This window comes from Paroedura picta, chromosome 1, assembly GCF_049243985.1.
Source record: "Paroedura picta isolate Pp20150507F chromosome 1, Ppicta_v3.0, whole genome shotgun sequence".
Lineage (NCBI taxonomy): Eukaryota > Metazoa > Chordata > Lepidosauria > Squamata > Gekkonidae > Paroedura > Paroedura picta.
The window spans coordinates 111,336,990-111,353,449 of record NC_135369.1 but is presented as its reverse complement, the minus strand read 5'-3'; the positions used below and the strand labels follow the sequence as shown (position 1 = coordinate 111,353,449).

The following is a 16,460-nucleotide window of genomic DNA, read 5'->3' as shown; positions in this document are numbered from 1 at the left end:
TGTACATCTGAAACTGTTTCTGCACTGGAAGCATTGCACCAGGCTACAGGCCGGAGTTTGAGCTGGGGCAGGTTGCCCTGCCTCTTCCTGCTCCTGAATGGAGGAGCAGTTGGCCCATGGCACCTCGACCATCCCAGATTTGTGCTCCCACACAGGAACCAGGGCAGTGAAGTTCCCAGTGTAGAAATTGTTTCAGTCACAAAAATGAGAAGCATGCATACTAAATGGGAGCAGTGTGTGCGAACGAGATCTTGGGGTACTTGTGGACTGTAAGCTAAATATGAGCAGATATTTAAAAAGGCAAATGCAGTCTTGGACTGTATCAACAGAGGCATCATATCAGAATCACATGTCATAGTCCCACTGTATACCTTATTGGTCAGACTGCATGCAGTTCTGGAGGCCTCACTTCAGAAAGGATGTGGACAAAACTGAGAGTGCAGAAGAGAGCAATGAGGATGATCCAGGGCCAGGAGACCAAGTGAGGAAAGGCTAAGAGACTTGGGATTAATTCAGTAAGGAGAAGAGGAAGTTGATAGGGGACATGATTCCTGTCTTTAAGTATTTGAAAAGTGGTCAGAGGAGGACAGGGGACAGTTTCTGTTGGCAGCCAAGGACAGGACCCACAGTAATGGCTTCAAACTATGTGTAGAATGGTACCAGCTAGATTACGGGGGGGGGGGGAGATCACAGAGTAGTTCAGCAGTGGAATAAGCAGCCTAAGGAGGTGATGAACTCCCCCCCCTCCACTGGCAGTCTTTAAACAGCGACTGGATGCTTGAGAATGGTCACACATTGAGTAAGGGCCCCTTCCAACTCTATGATCCAATGAAACAAAAGAAATTCATGTCAACGAAATAGACAATATACAATCTACTGAGCTCAATTGCTCAAGATCAACCAAACTTAATTCCAAAAACTGGCCCAGTTCTAGAGAATGTTAGCAAAGCTTAAATCCCACTGAAACCAACTAACCTGTCCCATTGATTTACATGGAACTCAATCTGATGACCCGTCTATAATTACCACCCTCAATATCCATATTTGCCTAGAAGTCATTGCTGCCAGCAATTCAGCCTCAGCCAAAGCAATACTAGGATCAATATCAACTAACATGCAAGGCATAAAAATGGGAACTGTAACTGGCTACATCCACAGATCTCTAAATGTAGACATCAACACATGCACATACACACAGCCTGTAATAAAGTTTCAATGGAATAATATTCTCACTGGTGAAACTGGATCAGATTCAAAGGACTGTGAGCATAATTCTGATTTTGGGGGAAATTGCCCTACCTCTCCCTTCCCTATGGTGGTATCTTAGAAGCTGCTTCAGGGTGGTCAAGTATACTCAGGAATGCAATCTAAAGGTTTTAACTAGGAGGAAGAATTGTGAAGTCACACTATCCTTCCTCCTCAAACAGAAGTACTGTTCCACTTATCAAGGATCTCATCCACAGATCAGAATGAAATATGTATAAACCCAAGAGTAAATTAATAAACTTGTGCAGAAGAGTTGCTCTATGGGTTGGATTAAAAGAACTGAGCAGAACAGATCATTTCCCACCTTCCCCTGTCTCCTGCAGTCTCCTCTGCCCCCTGAAACTTTCACTTAAGAGTTGCTACCTGCTCAAAACAGCTGGAAAATTCAGAGTGAAGTGCTTTTCTCTCAAGTAGGAAATCTGTGAAAAGAATTGCCCCCTCCCTGTGAAAAAAATGATCTTCCACTTTCCCAATAATACATTTGGATCTAACTTTATGCTGCTGTGGAATTGGTAGATCAGAATCTCTAGAGAAATTACACAAATTACTGTTTACCCAGTAACATGTAGCAAAACGTTTCAGACACATCACTTATGCAAAATGTCATTAGAATGCCCATAATATCTTGGAAAATGCCTTTATCTGATAAGAACATCTTAAAGAGAACAAGTCTCAAAATGTATTTTAAAGGCATCCTATTATTTATCATCTTTCTTCTTGCTAAAGTCTTGCTCCTGTTGACCACTTCTACCCAATTTCTTCCAGTTTTCATGCATTCTTTGTTAAACCAATTTTCTCAACATCAAACTCAAACTCTTTTTGTAAATATTTTCAGATAAAAATATTCACAAGTCTATTAAACAGTGCCATTCATCATCTTGGTAAGACATTTTTATTTTGGTAATGCATGTTCAAGTTTAATTATCCACCTCAATGATTCTCATACTTCATTACAATAAATTGCACCCCAGCCATCCCAGGTTTTTTTTAGAGGTAGTACTGAGACCATTCTATCAAAGGAATTTATTAATACTTTCAACATCAAAGGAGCTGTCTACCTTATATATTTTTTCCAGACTCCTAAAAACATTTCTTGTAATAGGCCCCCAGAATTAATGACATTTTAAAAGTCTCTCACAAACTAAAGCCCTCTGCTTGTAACCATAATTCACAGCCATGATTTTGCTGTCTTCCTGTAAAACTGGAATTCTTAAGCATATTCCAGTCCTGTGTAGATAATGTGCTCCTTATTTATCATTACTTTCCAAATTAGAAACATTCTTCTTTGCCAATTTCCAGGGTTTATTATGCTTTAAGCTAAAACATGGGGAGAGAAACCACCTCCAAAGTTCTTATTGCCACCACAATTAAGTAATTTAAATGTTGATTGTCTAGAAGAGATGATAATTTTAAGATGCTAAGAAATGAAAGGTGTTACTAAATTTACGCTTTCCAGTAAGATAACGAAACTAGTAATTATCAGGTGTAGCTGATAATCAGAAATAGCATATGGGGAGCAGGGAACTGGGATGCAGTTCAAATATCTTTAAAAGTAGCCCATGGATAAGGTAAAGCAAATGCAGGTAAGTGAGAATACCAGCTAAGTTACCATTATAGAAGGTAATGCAGTTGATATTTCCCAAGTACAGACTGATATCAATGATAACTCTCCCCTGCCATTAGCATGAATAATATTCAGCAAGGGATGCTATTTTGTTAGCTGCAGCACAATACCTTTTAGTGTAATCTTTGGTATTCCACTGAGTGCCTACACAATTAGCCTGTTCAAGCACATTCTCTGTTGCCTTTTGACATTGTACAAATTAAAGGATTTCAGAGAGGAGAGATGTTCAGTACAGACCCCCATTTGTACATGCAGCAGGATGAGAAGATACAAGGCACCATGCCACTTTCACAATGCAAGGAGGGGAATGTCACTTCTGAATGCACTCACATACTGAAAAGAAAAAACACAGCAAGGGATTGACTAGTGCATCATGGGATCTATATTCTTCTCCAGTCTACTTCCAGATATAACAGCAACACAAAAGCAGTACCAAGAGTACAAATTCAGGCGTGGTAATCTAAGGTGCAATGTAGTATCAAAAACATGAACTCCACAATAATAAACAATACAAAAAATAAAGTCCCATAAAAGGCAAAAGGCTCTGGTGGCTCTGCATTTAAAGCAGTGGTCCCCAACCTTTCTATCACTGGGGGCCGGTCAACACTTGACAATTTTACGGAGGCCCGGGGGGAGTAGTCTTTTGCCAAGGGACGTCGCCGCTGCCTGAGCCCCTACTCCACTTGCTTTCCCGCTGGCACCCCTGACTTCCTGATGCCCGCTGGGGTTGCTGCCAGCAGCAGCTGCGCAGTGCCACGCCGAGGGGGAACCCCAGTCATGGCAGCTGCCAGACAGCACCAAAGGTGAGCCGGCGGTAGAGTGGCAGGGCAGCCCCCGAGGCAGTACCTGGGGAGGAGGAGAAGGAGAAACCGCAGCCTGGTACCGACTGATCCACGGACCCGTCCCTGTCCTCAGACCGGGGGCTGGGGGCTACTGATTTAAAGTATAGCACTGAAGCGCTGCATTAAATTCACGTTTGGCTCTGTGAATTGACAGACATCCCAGGTAATTCAGTCTGTTTTGAATCTCTTTTTCAATTAGTCAAACAAAAGCCAAATAGACATTGTGCTAATAGTTACAAGGCATGCTCTCTGTCCCATGCAGAATTTTGTAAACCTCTATCATGTTCCCCCTTAATGATATTTTCTAAACATAGAAACCCCTTAATCGTCTTGGTTGCTGTCTTCTGTACTTTTTAATAGAATCATAGAATTTGAAGTGCAAATTCCTGTTCAATGCATGATCAGCCTAAAGCAGTGGTTCTCAAGCTTGGGATCCTGACCCCAAATGTGGTTGCCTGGCCCCCTTCCGCGGGGTCACCGGGACAGGTTGGTGCCAGTGAGTGGCGGGCAGCAGCGGGTGGCAGTGGGTGGTGGTGGTGGCCAGTGGTGGCCGATGGCAACGGAGCCATGGCACTGGCCACCTCCATGCCACCTCCAGATCATTGTACGCTTTTGTGCGTGCTTGCGCACTGTGTGCAAGTGTGCATGTGCATCTACGCGTGCTGCCGCCGCCACCACAGTTGGGGTTGCAGCCTTAAGGCAGTTGAGAACCACTGGCCTAAAATATCCAGGATAAGTATCTGTCCAGCCAGTGCTTACTGCCAAGTGAGGGGGAACTCACCACCTCCTTAGGCACCCTACTCCACTGCTGAACTACTCTGAAAGTGACCCCCCCCCCCCAATATCTAGCTAGTACTGTTCTACGCTTAATTTAAAGCCGTTAATGCCGGTTCTAGCCAACAGGAACCATTTCTTGCCTTTCTCCGTGTGAGGAATACAGACTCCCAAGTTGCATTTGGACTTCACAAAGAAATCTCACCCTGTGCCAAAAGATGCGGCAGGCATCCTTCAAGCACATTCACTCCCTTCCATTCACTCCCATGAATCTAGGTTTGTTTAAAATTGTTTTAACATCTGAATCCAGCCCTTCTATTCTCTGAAGGCCAAAAAATCTTGGGCTGTAGAAAAAGGAAGGAAGCTCTAGTCATTGCCACTTTTTTCAGGCATAATGAAAAAACAATAAGGAACATATTAACATTCCTGACTCCCCCACCCAATTCGGATCCGAGTGTTTATTTCTGCAAGCACGGCTTGTGCCGTTTCATATTGATTTTCAGTAGATTTCCTGGTCTGTCCTGGTGTGTCCAAACTTGCATTTGTTTCTCACTACCTGCTTATCATCCTCTACCAGTCTCTGCACATAACTGAAATGGTCTTTAAGAGCTTGTTTCCATAGAAACTACACAGATTTTTTTTTAAATTAGCATCTTTCAAGATCCTTATCTGTCCTCTCAAAGCAGGTCACTACCTACTATTTCCTCATTTAAAAAGAACTTTTTAGTGCACATTTTCAGAAGATTTTTTTTGTAAGATGTCTATAATTGTCAAAAGCTCTCTGGATTCAGTTCCTCAGGGAAGCATTGATTTACTGCCTTGAAATGCTAGTGAACAACAGTGCTACAACCAGTGAAACTGAAAATGCAAGACAATTACTGTATAGGTGTCTCTCAACATTGTCATTAAATCAAAATACAGAGAAGAGTTTTCACACAACTCTTTGATGGCTCAGTCACTGATCATTTCCACAGCAATTCCAATTAGCACTGCTGCTGTACATGTAGCTCTTGTCAGTTGTAAGAAGAATTAGAACAAAGATCCACCAGAAGATTTCTGCATGTGACAGGGTCTTTGTACAAGGAGAAGTACGGGGGGGGGGGGGGAGGGAAATCTTACATGGAACTCATGTTAAATGTAGCAATGTGCAAACAATTTGGAGGCACTCTATGGTATTAGGAGAATAGGGCTAGGTGTTGCACAAGACCCTGCATGAGCAGAAAAGCACTAAGTCTGTTTATCTTTCTGCTGTACCCAAGTCATAGCTCTATACAGTCACAAATTGGCATAACATTCTACAATTACACTTATCATTACTTTAATTTCTGAAGGCTATGTGAAGAGATTCAGTTGAACAGAGCTAACAACATGCATTGCTCTTAAATCATTGGCTTGACATAGCATTATAGGAGGGAAGAGTGTTGCTCTTACAGCTCCCCATTATTGTATTATTGTAAGAATCAAGTCAAAGATCTGCTGAGGTGCTGTATTGGAGATGGTCATCAGTGACAAGATATGCACTTGGAAAGGCAGAAATGGCATGTCCTGTGCTGGAGCTTAATTGAATATGGCAACAATTAAAGAGACAGTGCTGTCCATGGGCATGAATGGGACTCAGAAAAAAGCACTTGAGGTCATATGGAAGGTATTCCCAATAAGAAACAGAGGACTGTTACCATGTTTGTTTTGATACTTACGAGGCCACACCCATCTGCATTGAGAAATGGGTAAGTCTGAAGCAGTAAGTTGACAATATCATTATACTGCTTAGTTGAATACCTGTTCACACAAGAGGAATAAGTTATCAAATATTTCAGTGCCCAAGGACAACAATTTGAAGACCTGGACTGAAAACAAACATTGGGTTTTTGGAATTCCGATTTTCACAGTGCATTTCCATTAATTTTTTAAAGACATTTTGCTTTGCTGTCAAGTTTACTACACATCTTATTTGGGATTAAATTTGGCTTCTACATCTCTGTTCCTCACTTCAGCCCTCAGTTTGCTTTCTGACAGCTTTATCTCTGGCTTATTTGAAAGTCCTTTTAGGGTGGTTCTGCCCCCCCCCCAATCAAGAGCCAAAGTTAAATCAAAAGCATAAAGCTTCTGTTGCATTAGTTCCCCCTATCCTTTTCTGCTGCTCAGAGGATACTTCTCCACTCCAATAATGCCCACATTGTACTCGTACCTCCTGCTCTGTATCTTCCTCCACCTCCCCATCTCACTCCTTATGGTTTACAATCTACAACTATCTGTTTTATTTTCCAACTTCCAAATATTTTCTTTATGTCTTTGAGTCACAGAGAAGGGGGGTGAGCAGTCACACATCCACAGCGACAGGGCTATTTATTTATTTCTAACCTGTCACTCGTAGTGGCTTACAATATTTAAAATAAAAATTACCATATAAAACAACCTTAAAACTGACAATCTAATCTCAACAGTATTAAAACAACATTCATCAACAGCACTAAAAACAATCCACAAGCAGCTAGGTGTTCTTCTCTGGTCTTCTTGGGAGGAATTAGATGTAAGATTTCCAGGTTTCAATATAATGTTCCTCATGTGGGAACACAAGTGAGTAAGTATACAGGCACACACGCATACATCCACAGCCACTGGCCTAGAATGTTCCTCAAGCATCCACATAAGCAAGCAAGTGAACAAGTAGCACAACGGATCATAAAAACTCTTTCATCTCCCGGTGATCATGCCCAGTTGGTATATTCATATTTATGGGATGGTTTGCCCCTCCACCAAACTAATTGCAATTCTTCTGATTGTAATGCAGAGTCTGTACTCCAGGAATCCACATAGAAAATCAGGAAAAAACATAAAGGTGCAGAGTGCATGCATAGCATTCAAATTAAGATTTAAATTCAAATTAAGATTTGAAGATTTGAATTCAGCGAAAATTGATAATAAGCCATGCATGCAGAAAGAGCCACTGGTAAAACAGAAAGAGAGTTCTGCTTTCATGTCAAAATCTATTTTTGATATTATGTAAATTTATAGGCCCCAGATATCTTTATATTTAAAGACCCTTCAACTCCACACCCACCTAAAACCATTTGTTTATGCTGGCAAAAACTTTAAACTGTGTTAACAAGCTCTTGGCAAACCTCATACATTTTTATATCATTATCAAATGATGACTATTGATGTTACATAAGACCAGAGTAATTTTTAAAGGAAACCAGAGTGTGGTCAGTATCCTGGAAACATCTGAGCTGCACACAGGCTGGTTCTATGAGGATAAATGAGAAATGGAAGAGGCTGAGGCCAGCCCTGTATATGTCAGACTCATTTGGAGAACTACAGCTAGCGCTGCTGAGCTCTGTCCCCAAGGGGGCAGCGATTTTGCCACAACCTTATATATACTGGCATCTTTTTAAAATACTCTGACATAGGAGACAGTGACTCAAGCACTCGGGCTTCTCCTCCAGCATCACCCACGAACCAGCTGCAGACTGGATAACATTGTACTTGCACTGTCCATGCCTCTATTGCCTGCAGCAGGTGGCTCCAGGGCTTCTGCCACCACCTCCTGACAAGGACTCAAGCTGTAGCCCTCCCTGTGTACTATTTAAAATATTTTCATGTAAGCTCAAAGTGGTTTGTCAATAAGGAAAAGAACACCAGAATATTGAAACAAATTTGCACAGAAACAGCTCTTCCTCTTGCCATTATCCCGGGGGGGGGGGGGCAGAGGCAGTGGTTGACAGGGAACTGGATAGCTAATACTGTATCCTGGCCATTTCCCCAGGCTGCGTTCTCTGTACTTTTAAAGTCTGGTATAGCTGCACTCTGTTCATTAGTTATGCTCAAGATCCAAATAGCCTTTAAGTCAAATGCTTTCAGGGACTGATTGATCATCCTTATGGAAATTCACCCTGTACTCCTATTACATTCACAGGGGAGAATGCTAAAAAAACCTTACTTACAGTGATCCTTCCAGGGTAATTTGTCATGTCAGGCTACAAGAATTCAATTATCCTTATTCTCTTACTGTGGTCAGGGCATTTTCTTTCTGCTAATATGCATTTGACATCGTAAGGACCTCAGACAAAATATATGAATTTGGTTCATTGCAATCCTTTGTATCTTGCCCAAACATGTTTCATGTTTTTTATGTCCAGACTAGAAATAACTATTATTACGGCTACTCACCTAAATCTATTATTGGTTCACTATGCATACTTCTCCAGCAGGGACTGCACTTTGTTCTGAAGACTTGTGGACGTTTGCTAGCACTGTCATTTGCTTCATTGAGGCCCATTATGTACGGAGTGGAAGGTCCGCATTCGGGGTGGAATAGCGGCGGCTAAAATCACCAATTATGCATGCTGCAGGCGGCAACCGGGCGCACAGTAAATGTATGCCACCGAAAAAGCCGCATTAGCAAGATATGGAAGAAAGTGGAGCTTCCTGGGACCAGGGTGCAACCAGAAGCGGCTCCGGAGTGGCCACGTGCACAATCAGATACTCTGGGTTTTGCCACCGTTGCATTCCGTCCCATGCGTAAGCGGTTTGCTTCGCTTCTTCCTCCTCCCCGTTCTCCATGCCGCCGTTTCAGCAGCCGTGCATAATAGGCCTATAATGGACACACAAAGGCTTATACCATTATATAAGCCTCACCCAAAGAGCTACGCCTCAGGTTATTTCCATAACATGTACAATGCAGTCTGCATTATAAGCATGCATTTTAGTTTTCTTTATTGAAAGTCACTATACTCTACAGTCAGACAATATCTACAGTCAGCCAGAAAGAGGGTCTAGTATGGGGTAGTCAAACTGCGGCCCACCAGATGTCCGTGGACTACAATTCCCAGGAGCCCCTGCCAGCAAATGCTGCGAATGCTGGCAGGGGCTCCTGGGAATTGTAGTCCACGGACATCTGGAGGGCCGCAGTTTGACTACCCCTGGTCTAGTACATGTAACCACAGTATCAGAACACACCAGCCGAGCTGCAGTGGACCATCTTTGTAAGTCCCCTTTTCACTCCCATGATAGGAGAATGGGAATCTCTATATTTGTTCTAATGCTATAATTGAATGTATGCATTCATATTTATATTTTATACTAACTTGATGTGTTTTATTCTAGCGTAAACTGCCCTGAGTCTCATGAGATAGAGTGGTTAATTATTATCATTAGTAATAATAAAATATCCACTTAGTGCAGTGAACAGCTTACAAGAATCATAGAGTTGGAAGGAGCCATACCAGCCATCTTGTCCAATCCCCTGCTCAACGCAGGATCAGCCCAAAGTATCCCTAGCAAGTGTCTGTTCAGTTGCTGTTGGAAAACTGCCAATAAGGAAGAGCTCACTACCTCCCTAGTCATCTGATTCCATTGCTAAACTACTCTTACTGTAAACGAATGTTTTTCTAATATTCAGCTGGTACCTTTCTGCCCCTAATTTCAACCCATCATTGCAGGTCCTATCTTCTGCTGCCAACAGGAACTGTTTCCTGCTGTTTCTGACAACCTTCCAAATCTAAAGGGTTCAGATGAGATTCATTGCAACCAAGCCACTGGTCCATCTATAAACCCTCCATGGAGACCAGGGTGTTAACTGCACGGAGCTTTTATTCCAACCCCAGGTTGATTCAGTCCCTGCCCTCTACACAGAATGCGATTTCCATTTGGATTTGGGGCGATTTTAATTTTCCTTCTGCAGCAAGAAGGATTGATCCGGAGTGACCCTACCTTTATTGTGCAATATCTCAGACTGCTTTTAATACAGAATATCCAGCTTGGGAAAGATTGGGAAAGAAAGCTCCATGGTAGAGAACCTCTGATAGGCCACACCTGGTCATGTGACACGCTTGCCTTAAAGGAGAAGCCCCTAATTTCTCTCAATTTTGGTCGGTCCTGGATTTTTCCTCCCTCCTCTGCCTTTTTCGATCTTCTCCCCCTCCCCTCCAAGAAAAGAAAAAGGCTCCCTGCCTGGCTCCTCCCCCCCCCTACAAGAAAAGAAAGAAAGAGGCTTGGCTTCCTCCCCCCTTCTGAACTACCTTAACCACGTGCAGAAGACTTTCCTGTTTCAATGGGGAGGGGGGAGGAGAGGAAGATCCGAGTTCAAAGCTATCTGAATTCAACAGGATTGACAATGGAATAAAGAAAGTAAGTGCAGACTCTGCCCAGGTCTGCACAGCTCTGTCCATTTTCAGTTTTATTCTCCACCATTAAATCCTTTCTCTGTGGTCACACGGGAGATATCCCATCTTCTGCTCATTTCAGAGCAGCAGACGGTATTACCCAGAATATTTCCTGCCTTCTGCTATTTCCAGTTCTTTTTTTCTCACCAGAGTTGGTTGGTGCTTTGAAGGCAACAAAATAATTTCACTACATAAAATTCAGTCATTAAATTTTCCTAGATAGTAGACCAACTTCAATTCTTTTATTGTTTGTAAACTGCCGTGAGCCCACTTGGGAATGGTGGTATATAAATTCAAATATAAATAAATAAACAAATAAATGCTATGTTCATATCCATGCATACCATTAACAATGAAACATGTAAACATAACCCACTTCACCATTACAGCAGCAATCCATATCCAGAATGAGCAGCAATGAAAGTAGATCAAAAATCCTCCAGAGTAGTAAAGTCTTTCTTACTCTTCTAAAAACAGATGGGAAAGGAACAGTTCTTATATTTCCAATAATTGCCTGTTCCAAAGAATCACCTGGTCCACTGAGAACACATTCTCTCTGTAGAACATCTGGAGCTGGCATAGGGCGATTCTGTACCAGCGGCACCATTCCAGGCTGCCTCTGGTGCATTGCTGCAGAGCACTCTGCAGAGCTCTGTGTCCCCATGGGGGATCCTCTCTGGCATTGAAATGTGACCTGTGGTGGACACATTTCAGCGGGACATCCCGTATCCCTCTGACAGAAGTCCTCCCAGGAAACAAAGTGGCAGCAGGTGGATTACGCCACAAGTGGCGGGGGGCATTGTAGTTTACTGTATGGTGGGATTGTGCTCTACACAATCCCACTGTTCTGCAAACTAAACAAACAATGTCCTGGTCCACCCTGCGACACCATGAAGCGCCGCAAAACCATCCAGGGCATTGTTTGTTTCCTGCAGGCCTCCATAGGGCAGGGAGGAGGTCCTGATGTGCCTGCCATGGAACAGGCCCCATTGGCATTTGGCACCTGCAGCACCAAAAAGGAACCTGGAAGAATCCATGTTAACTTAACATTTGGCTTCTGGGGCCCAGTCCTCGGCAGACCCAGGAGGGCAGTGGCCTGGTGGTGGCATCATATGGATATGAGGATTAATCCTAGATCTGTATAGACGTCACCCTGTCCCATACCACTCATGGGGAATCAGCCATAGAGTCTCATATGGGGAGAGACGGTCCTTCAGATAAGTGGGATCAAGACCATTAAGAATTTAAATGTGAAATTCAGTATCTTAAATTAAGCAACACAATTATTTCAAAATACTAATACTGGGGGTCCTGCGCTCCACTAAGCACTTTGCACTGAGCATTTACAATATGAACCCTGAAGTTTTTATCATCTAGGGCCACTATGTGGGCCTCTAGGCTGGAACAGCTGAGTAGGGCTTAGGAGTATTAGGAAGATATACCACCATCTTTGATATAGTCCTATTTCATATACTGTTAATGTTTTAATGGAGTTTTATGGGCTAAATTGTGTTTCTTTGTCTTGTATTGTAAGCCGCTACGAGATGACTTTTGTCAAGAGTGACAGGGTAAAAATCTAAAAATAAAATAAAATAAATACACATAATATGATGAAGATGCTTAAAAGAAGAGCTGTTGTTCTCCAAACTATCTGAAGTTTCCAATTCGTTTTTAAGGCAGTCCTACAGAAACCGAGTTGCAGTGTTGATTAAGTATTAAGGCTACAGACACATAGATCGGCAAGGCCAGGACTGCAGGTTCTGGCAGGGGGTTAATCTTTGAGTGAGATATATTTGGAAGAAGGTAGCCTTAGCAACAAACAACAAGCCTTAGCAAACGGTAATGACTGGGGAAGGCACTGGCAAACCACCCCGTATTGAGTCTGCCATGAAAACGCTAGAGGGCGTCACCCCAAGGGTCAGACATGACTCGGTGCTTGCACAGGGGATACCTTTACCTTTACCTTTAGCCTTAGCAACAGTGCTGACCAGCCATTTAAGCATAAACAACTTATAGGCTCTTGATAATATATTTGGGTCTTTGTGAAGACAGAAGGACATCTGGAATTAGCAAGAGTACCATAAACTCATTTTTGTTTGTGAACTCTGGCCCACTGATCCATCATCAAAGCTCTCAGTAGAAGTCGAACAATTCACCTATTCTTCAGCTAACTGCCAGCTAGTAGTTCTGCAAGAAAGAAAACACATCAACTGGTTACTAGCGAATCACAAAAAGTAAGTCAAAAAAGAAACTGATTGCTGATTTAGATTAGTTTAAACGGTCATGACTGGGGAAGGCACTGGCAAACCACCCCGTATTGAGTCTGCCATGAAAACGCTAGAGGGCGTCACCCCAAGGGTCAGACATGACTCAGTGCTTGCACAGGGGATACCTTTACCTTTAACTCCAAAATGAACAATATTTATTTTATTTTAGTGAATGTTATTCAGTAGTTTAAGTCACTTTTTAACTATGCTGATAGCTTAGAGTGGGATTGCTAACTACCATAAACAGGTTTAAGAGGGTGTTATTTAACAGGTGTTATTCTTTAGCTTCATGCCATGAAGAACTTCCATTACCCAGTTATTAAAGTTACAGGGCATTTTTTCTCCAGGCCTGTTGGCATCTGATTTTAAGGCCATAACTCCAAACTGTTTAAAAGCAATTAGCCTAGAAGTGGGTTGATGTGACTGGTTTTTCCTACACTAAGGAGTGATGTGCAAGGGCACCATGGGGCAGCATTCTTCATTAATGTTCTATAAAACAATCAGACACATATGGCCAGCTGCCTCCTGGTTCTGAAACAACATTATTTGGTCCCTGTGGCACAACCACATTTTATTCAGTGTGTGATTAAAAATCAAGTCTACTTCTTTGAAAAGGGAAATGTCACACTGGGATCAATGCTGCATGTGGGGGGAGGGGGAGAGGGGAGGGGGAGGGGGGAGGCTGAACTGGGGCTTGTATCAGCTCCCGATAATAAAGTTTGGTCAACTGAAGGCTTAAAGGCAGCTCATTGCATAGTTCAAGTCCTGCCTTCTGGGAAAGGGCTGTTGGTGGATTTAAAGGAGCTGTGTACAGCAATGGAGAGCACTTGATGGGGCTGTAGTTGTTACTGCTGTCTCAGAACTTTACACTGGGGGAGATCTTGGTTATGTGGCTGTTGATTCTATGATCTCTTCTTTTGAAAAGGCAATCCAAGTTAATAGAGAACTAGTGAATTGCTTTCCTGCACCTGGAGACTTCCTCTTGTTTCTTGCAAAGGTCTTTGGTAGGATGACTCTGCCTTCCTGTGTAACTCTAGATCCATGATCTTCTCTTCTGGCTCACATCCAAAGGGACAGCATGAGAGTTCATTTGCGTACAGTGACTTATAGGGATTTATGGACAATGGCCACATTTGCAAGTGCACAATGCACTGGACCTCTCGTTTGCTATAGCTAGGGTTCCTAATCTCCATGTGAAACCTAGAGATCTCTCATAATTACAATTGCTCTCAAGGCTACAGATATCATTTCCCTTGGAGAAAATTACTGCTTTGGAGGATGGATTCTATGGCATTGTACCTTGCTGAGATTCCTAATCTCCACAAACCCCGCCCTTCTGGTCCCATCCTCAAATCTCTAATAATTCCTCAGTCCAGAATTGGCAGCCCTTTGAGCTATGTTAAACAGTATTCACTATTTAAACACCGCATCTAATTCACAGGAGTACAGCATCTATTTATTTGCCTAACTGGTTTCAAACATTTGCAATAAAACAGGATTTATCTACAAATTAAGAGTTTAATCTACAAAAAGGTGCTCAAAATCCTACTGTAAACTGATCAAAATATGATCCCTTGAATCTTGGGGGATATGAAGCAATAAGAAAGAAAACAATACCTTCGAGCATGTGCTGAGTACTTTTGTTTTGTAAACTGAATAACCATAACTGGGCCCAAAACATCTGGTATTCAAACGTAGTCTTGGAGTACAGAGTAAAACTTCCAAGTTGGGTTGAGTCACATCACCTCTTATTTGAGTAATTATGTACTGCCAAAAAAACTGAATCAAATGGAGCATTACAAGAGATCTTTATAAACACAGGAGATTTTTTTTAAAATCCTATTCAAGAACACCCCGTACAGTTCTGCAGCATTTCCAAATTCTTGTTACAACTCAGCAGGTCTAAAAATGAATTAATGCGTGCAGTTACATCAGTGCGCTCATTTTATGCATGCCTATTGCTGGCATATCTGTCCCCTTAATTTGTACAGATAAACCCTGAAAGGAAGGTGATTCCACAAGTAAACACTGTTCCTTTGGTCTGTCGCTTGCATTTTGTAATCAGATCCGTTAGCACTGTCTAGTGCCCCATCTTCTACACCAAATGGATCATCCTGTCATTGAGAACCAAGAGAGCAATTCCACTCTGTTCTTCCTCAAAGAGAAGAAGCGAGGAATCATTATCTATTGATTGTCTTTGCTGCAGAAAGGATGTTTAAAGGCATCCCCAAGTATCCTCTAGACATCCAGTCTTTTTGTTCACATTTAAAAAGAAGTGTAACCTGTAATAAGCAATCAATTTGGACCACACACTTTCCCCTTCAGCAGTGTCTAAATATTGATATTCTTACCCAAGCTCTTGACTTCACAGGCTCAGTGCTTAATTCCTGAGGAGAAGGCTGCCAAGACTATCCTAAAAATTATTGCTTGCTAATCCTGGGTTTCTGTATAGATTGGTTCTGGTTGCATGAGGGACACAAATTCAAAGACTCATCATGACAGCTTTAAATGTTAACATGGCTATGCCCTAAATGGGGCAAAGTATGGACATAAATTAAGCCCTCAGCCTGTTTCAGATCCAGTTTACTGTTCTGAAAAGAAGCAAAAGCTTTTCTGAGGCTGGGAACTCAAACCCTACCCCCTCAGCATGTTAGAGCCTTTGTACTCTGAACCTAGGAAGCAAAACGTTTATTATCCAAAATGCATTAAGTTAAATGTTATTAATGCAGCATTCATTAAAATAGAAACCTGCATCATGTTGCACAGAACATCTTTTTGGTGTTTAACTTCCAAACAGGAACTACATAGTTTTTTTTTTTAACAATACTTACAAATAACCTCTGCTATCGAAATTTGTAACAAGTCTTGCAGGACAATCCTAATCAGATTTATACCAAATCAGAACTAATGGGATTAAAAAGTTGTTAACTCTGTTTAGGATTACATTTATTCCATCCTTAATTCCTGGAATCTATCTATCAATGCACATACATAAATGCATGCATGCTTTAAATTATCTCACCACAAACTGTAGAAACTAGTTCTCCAAAGATTTTTTGTACCAACCAGAGGCAGGCTTCATCAGCTGACCACTTTTCCATCTTCATGTGCTGTGAAGGTAACTTCCACTCTAAAATGTAAAAGAAATATTTTTTAAAAATATATGTTTTACAGAAAAAGAAAAAATAAACCACACAGGAATCTTTCACAGATACATTTTTGGTTATAATGTTTTATGATATATACATTTATAGACAGTGTAGCACATTAATTTATGCTACTTCACAAAGAAACTAGTCTAATACATTTAAATAAATGGGAGAATTTTTTAAATGGTACATAATGCATACTTTATTCTTATCTTTCTATATGCAAAATCATTCTTATCTTTCTATGTGTGGCAAGATATTTCAAAGACTGAAGCTTATAGGAAGTCCGCTTTAAGTGTCTAGCCCTGTTGAGGACCATTGTAGGAGGATAAAAGAAACTCTCTTTCTAGATAGTTTCTCTTTTGTATCACTCA

At 41.8% G+C, this 16,460-nt stretch overlaps 1 protein-coding gene across 1 annotated transcript; it reads right to left on the bottom strand.

Annotated features, from left to right (window-relative positions):
- Nucleotides 1–1,810: 1,810 nt before the first annotated feature.
- SAMD3 (sterile alpha motif domain containing 3) lies at nucleotides 1,811–16,038 on the bottom strand. The gene is given in 8 exon segments (XM_077312091.1): nucleotides 1,811–2,061; nucleotides 3,205–3,223; nucleotides 5,009–5,131; nucleotides 6,204–6,285; nucleotides 8,451–8,464; nucleotides 8,466–8,566; nucleotides 14,927–15,088; nucleotides 15,960–16,038. Coding segments are annotated over 8 exon segments (831 nt in total).
- Between the last annotated feature and the right edge of the window lie 422 nt (nucleotides 16,039–16,460).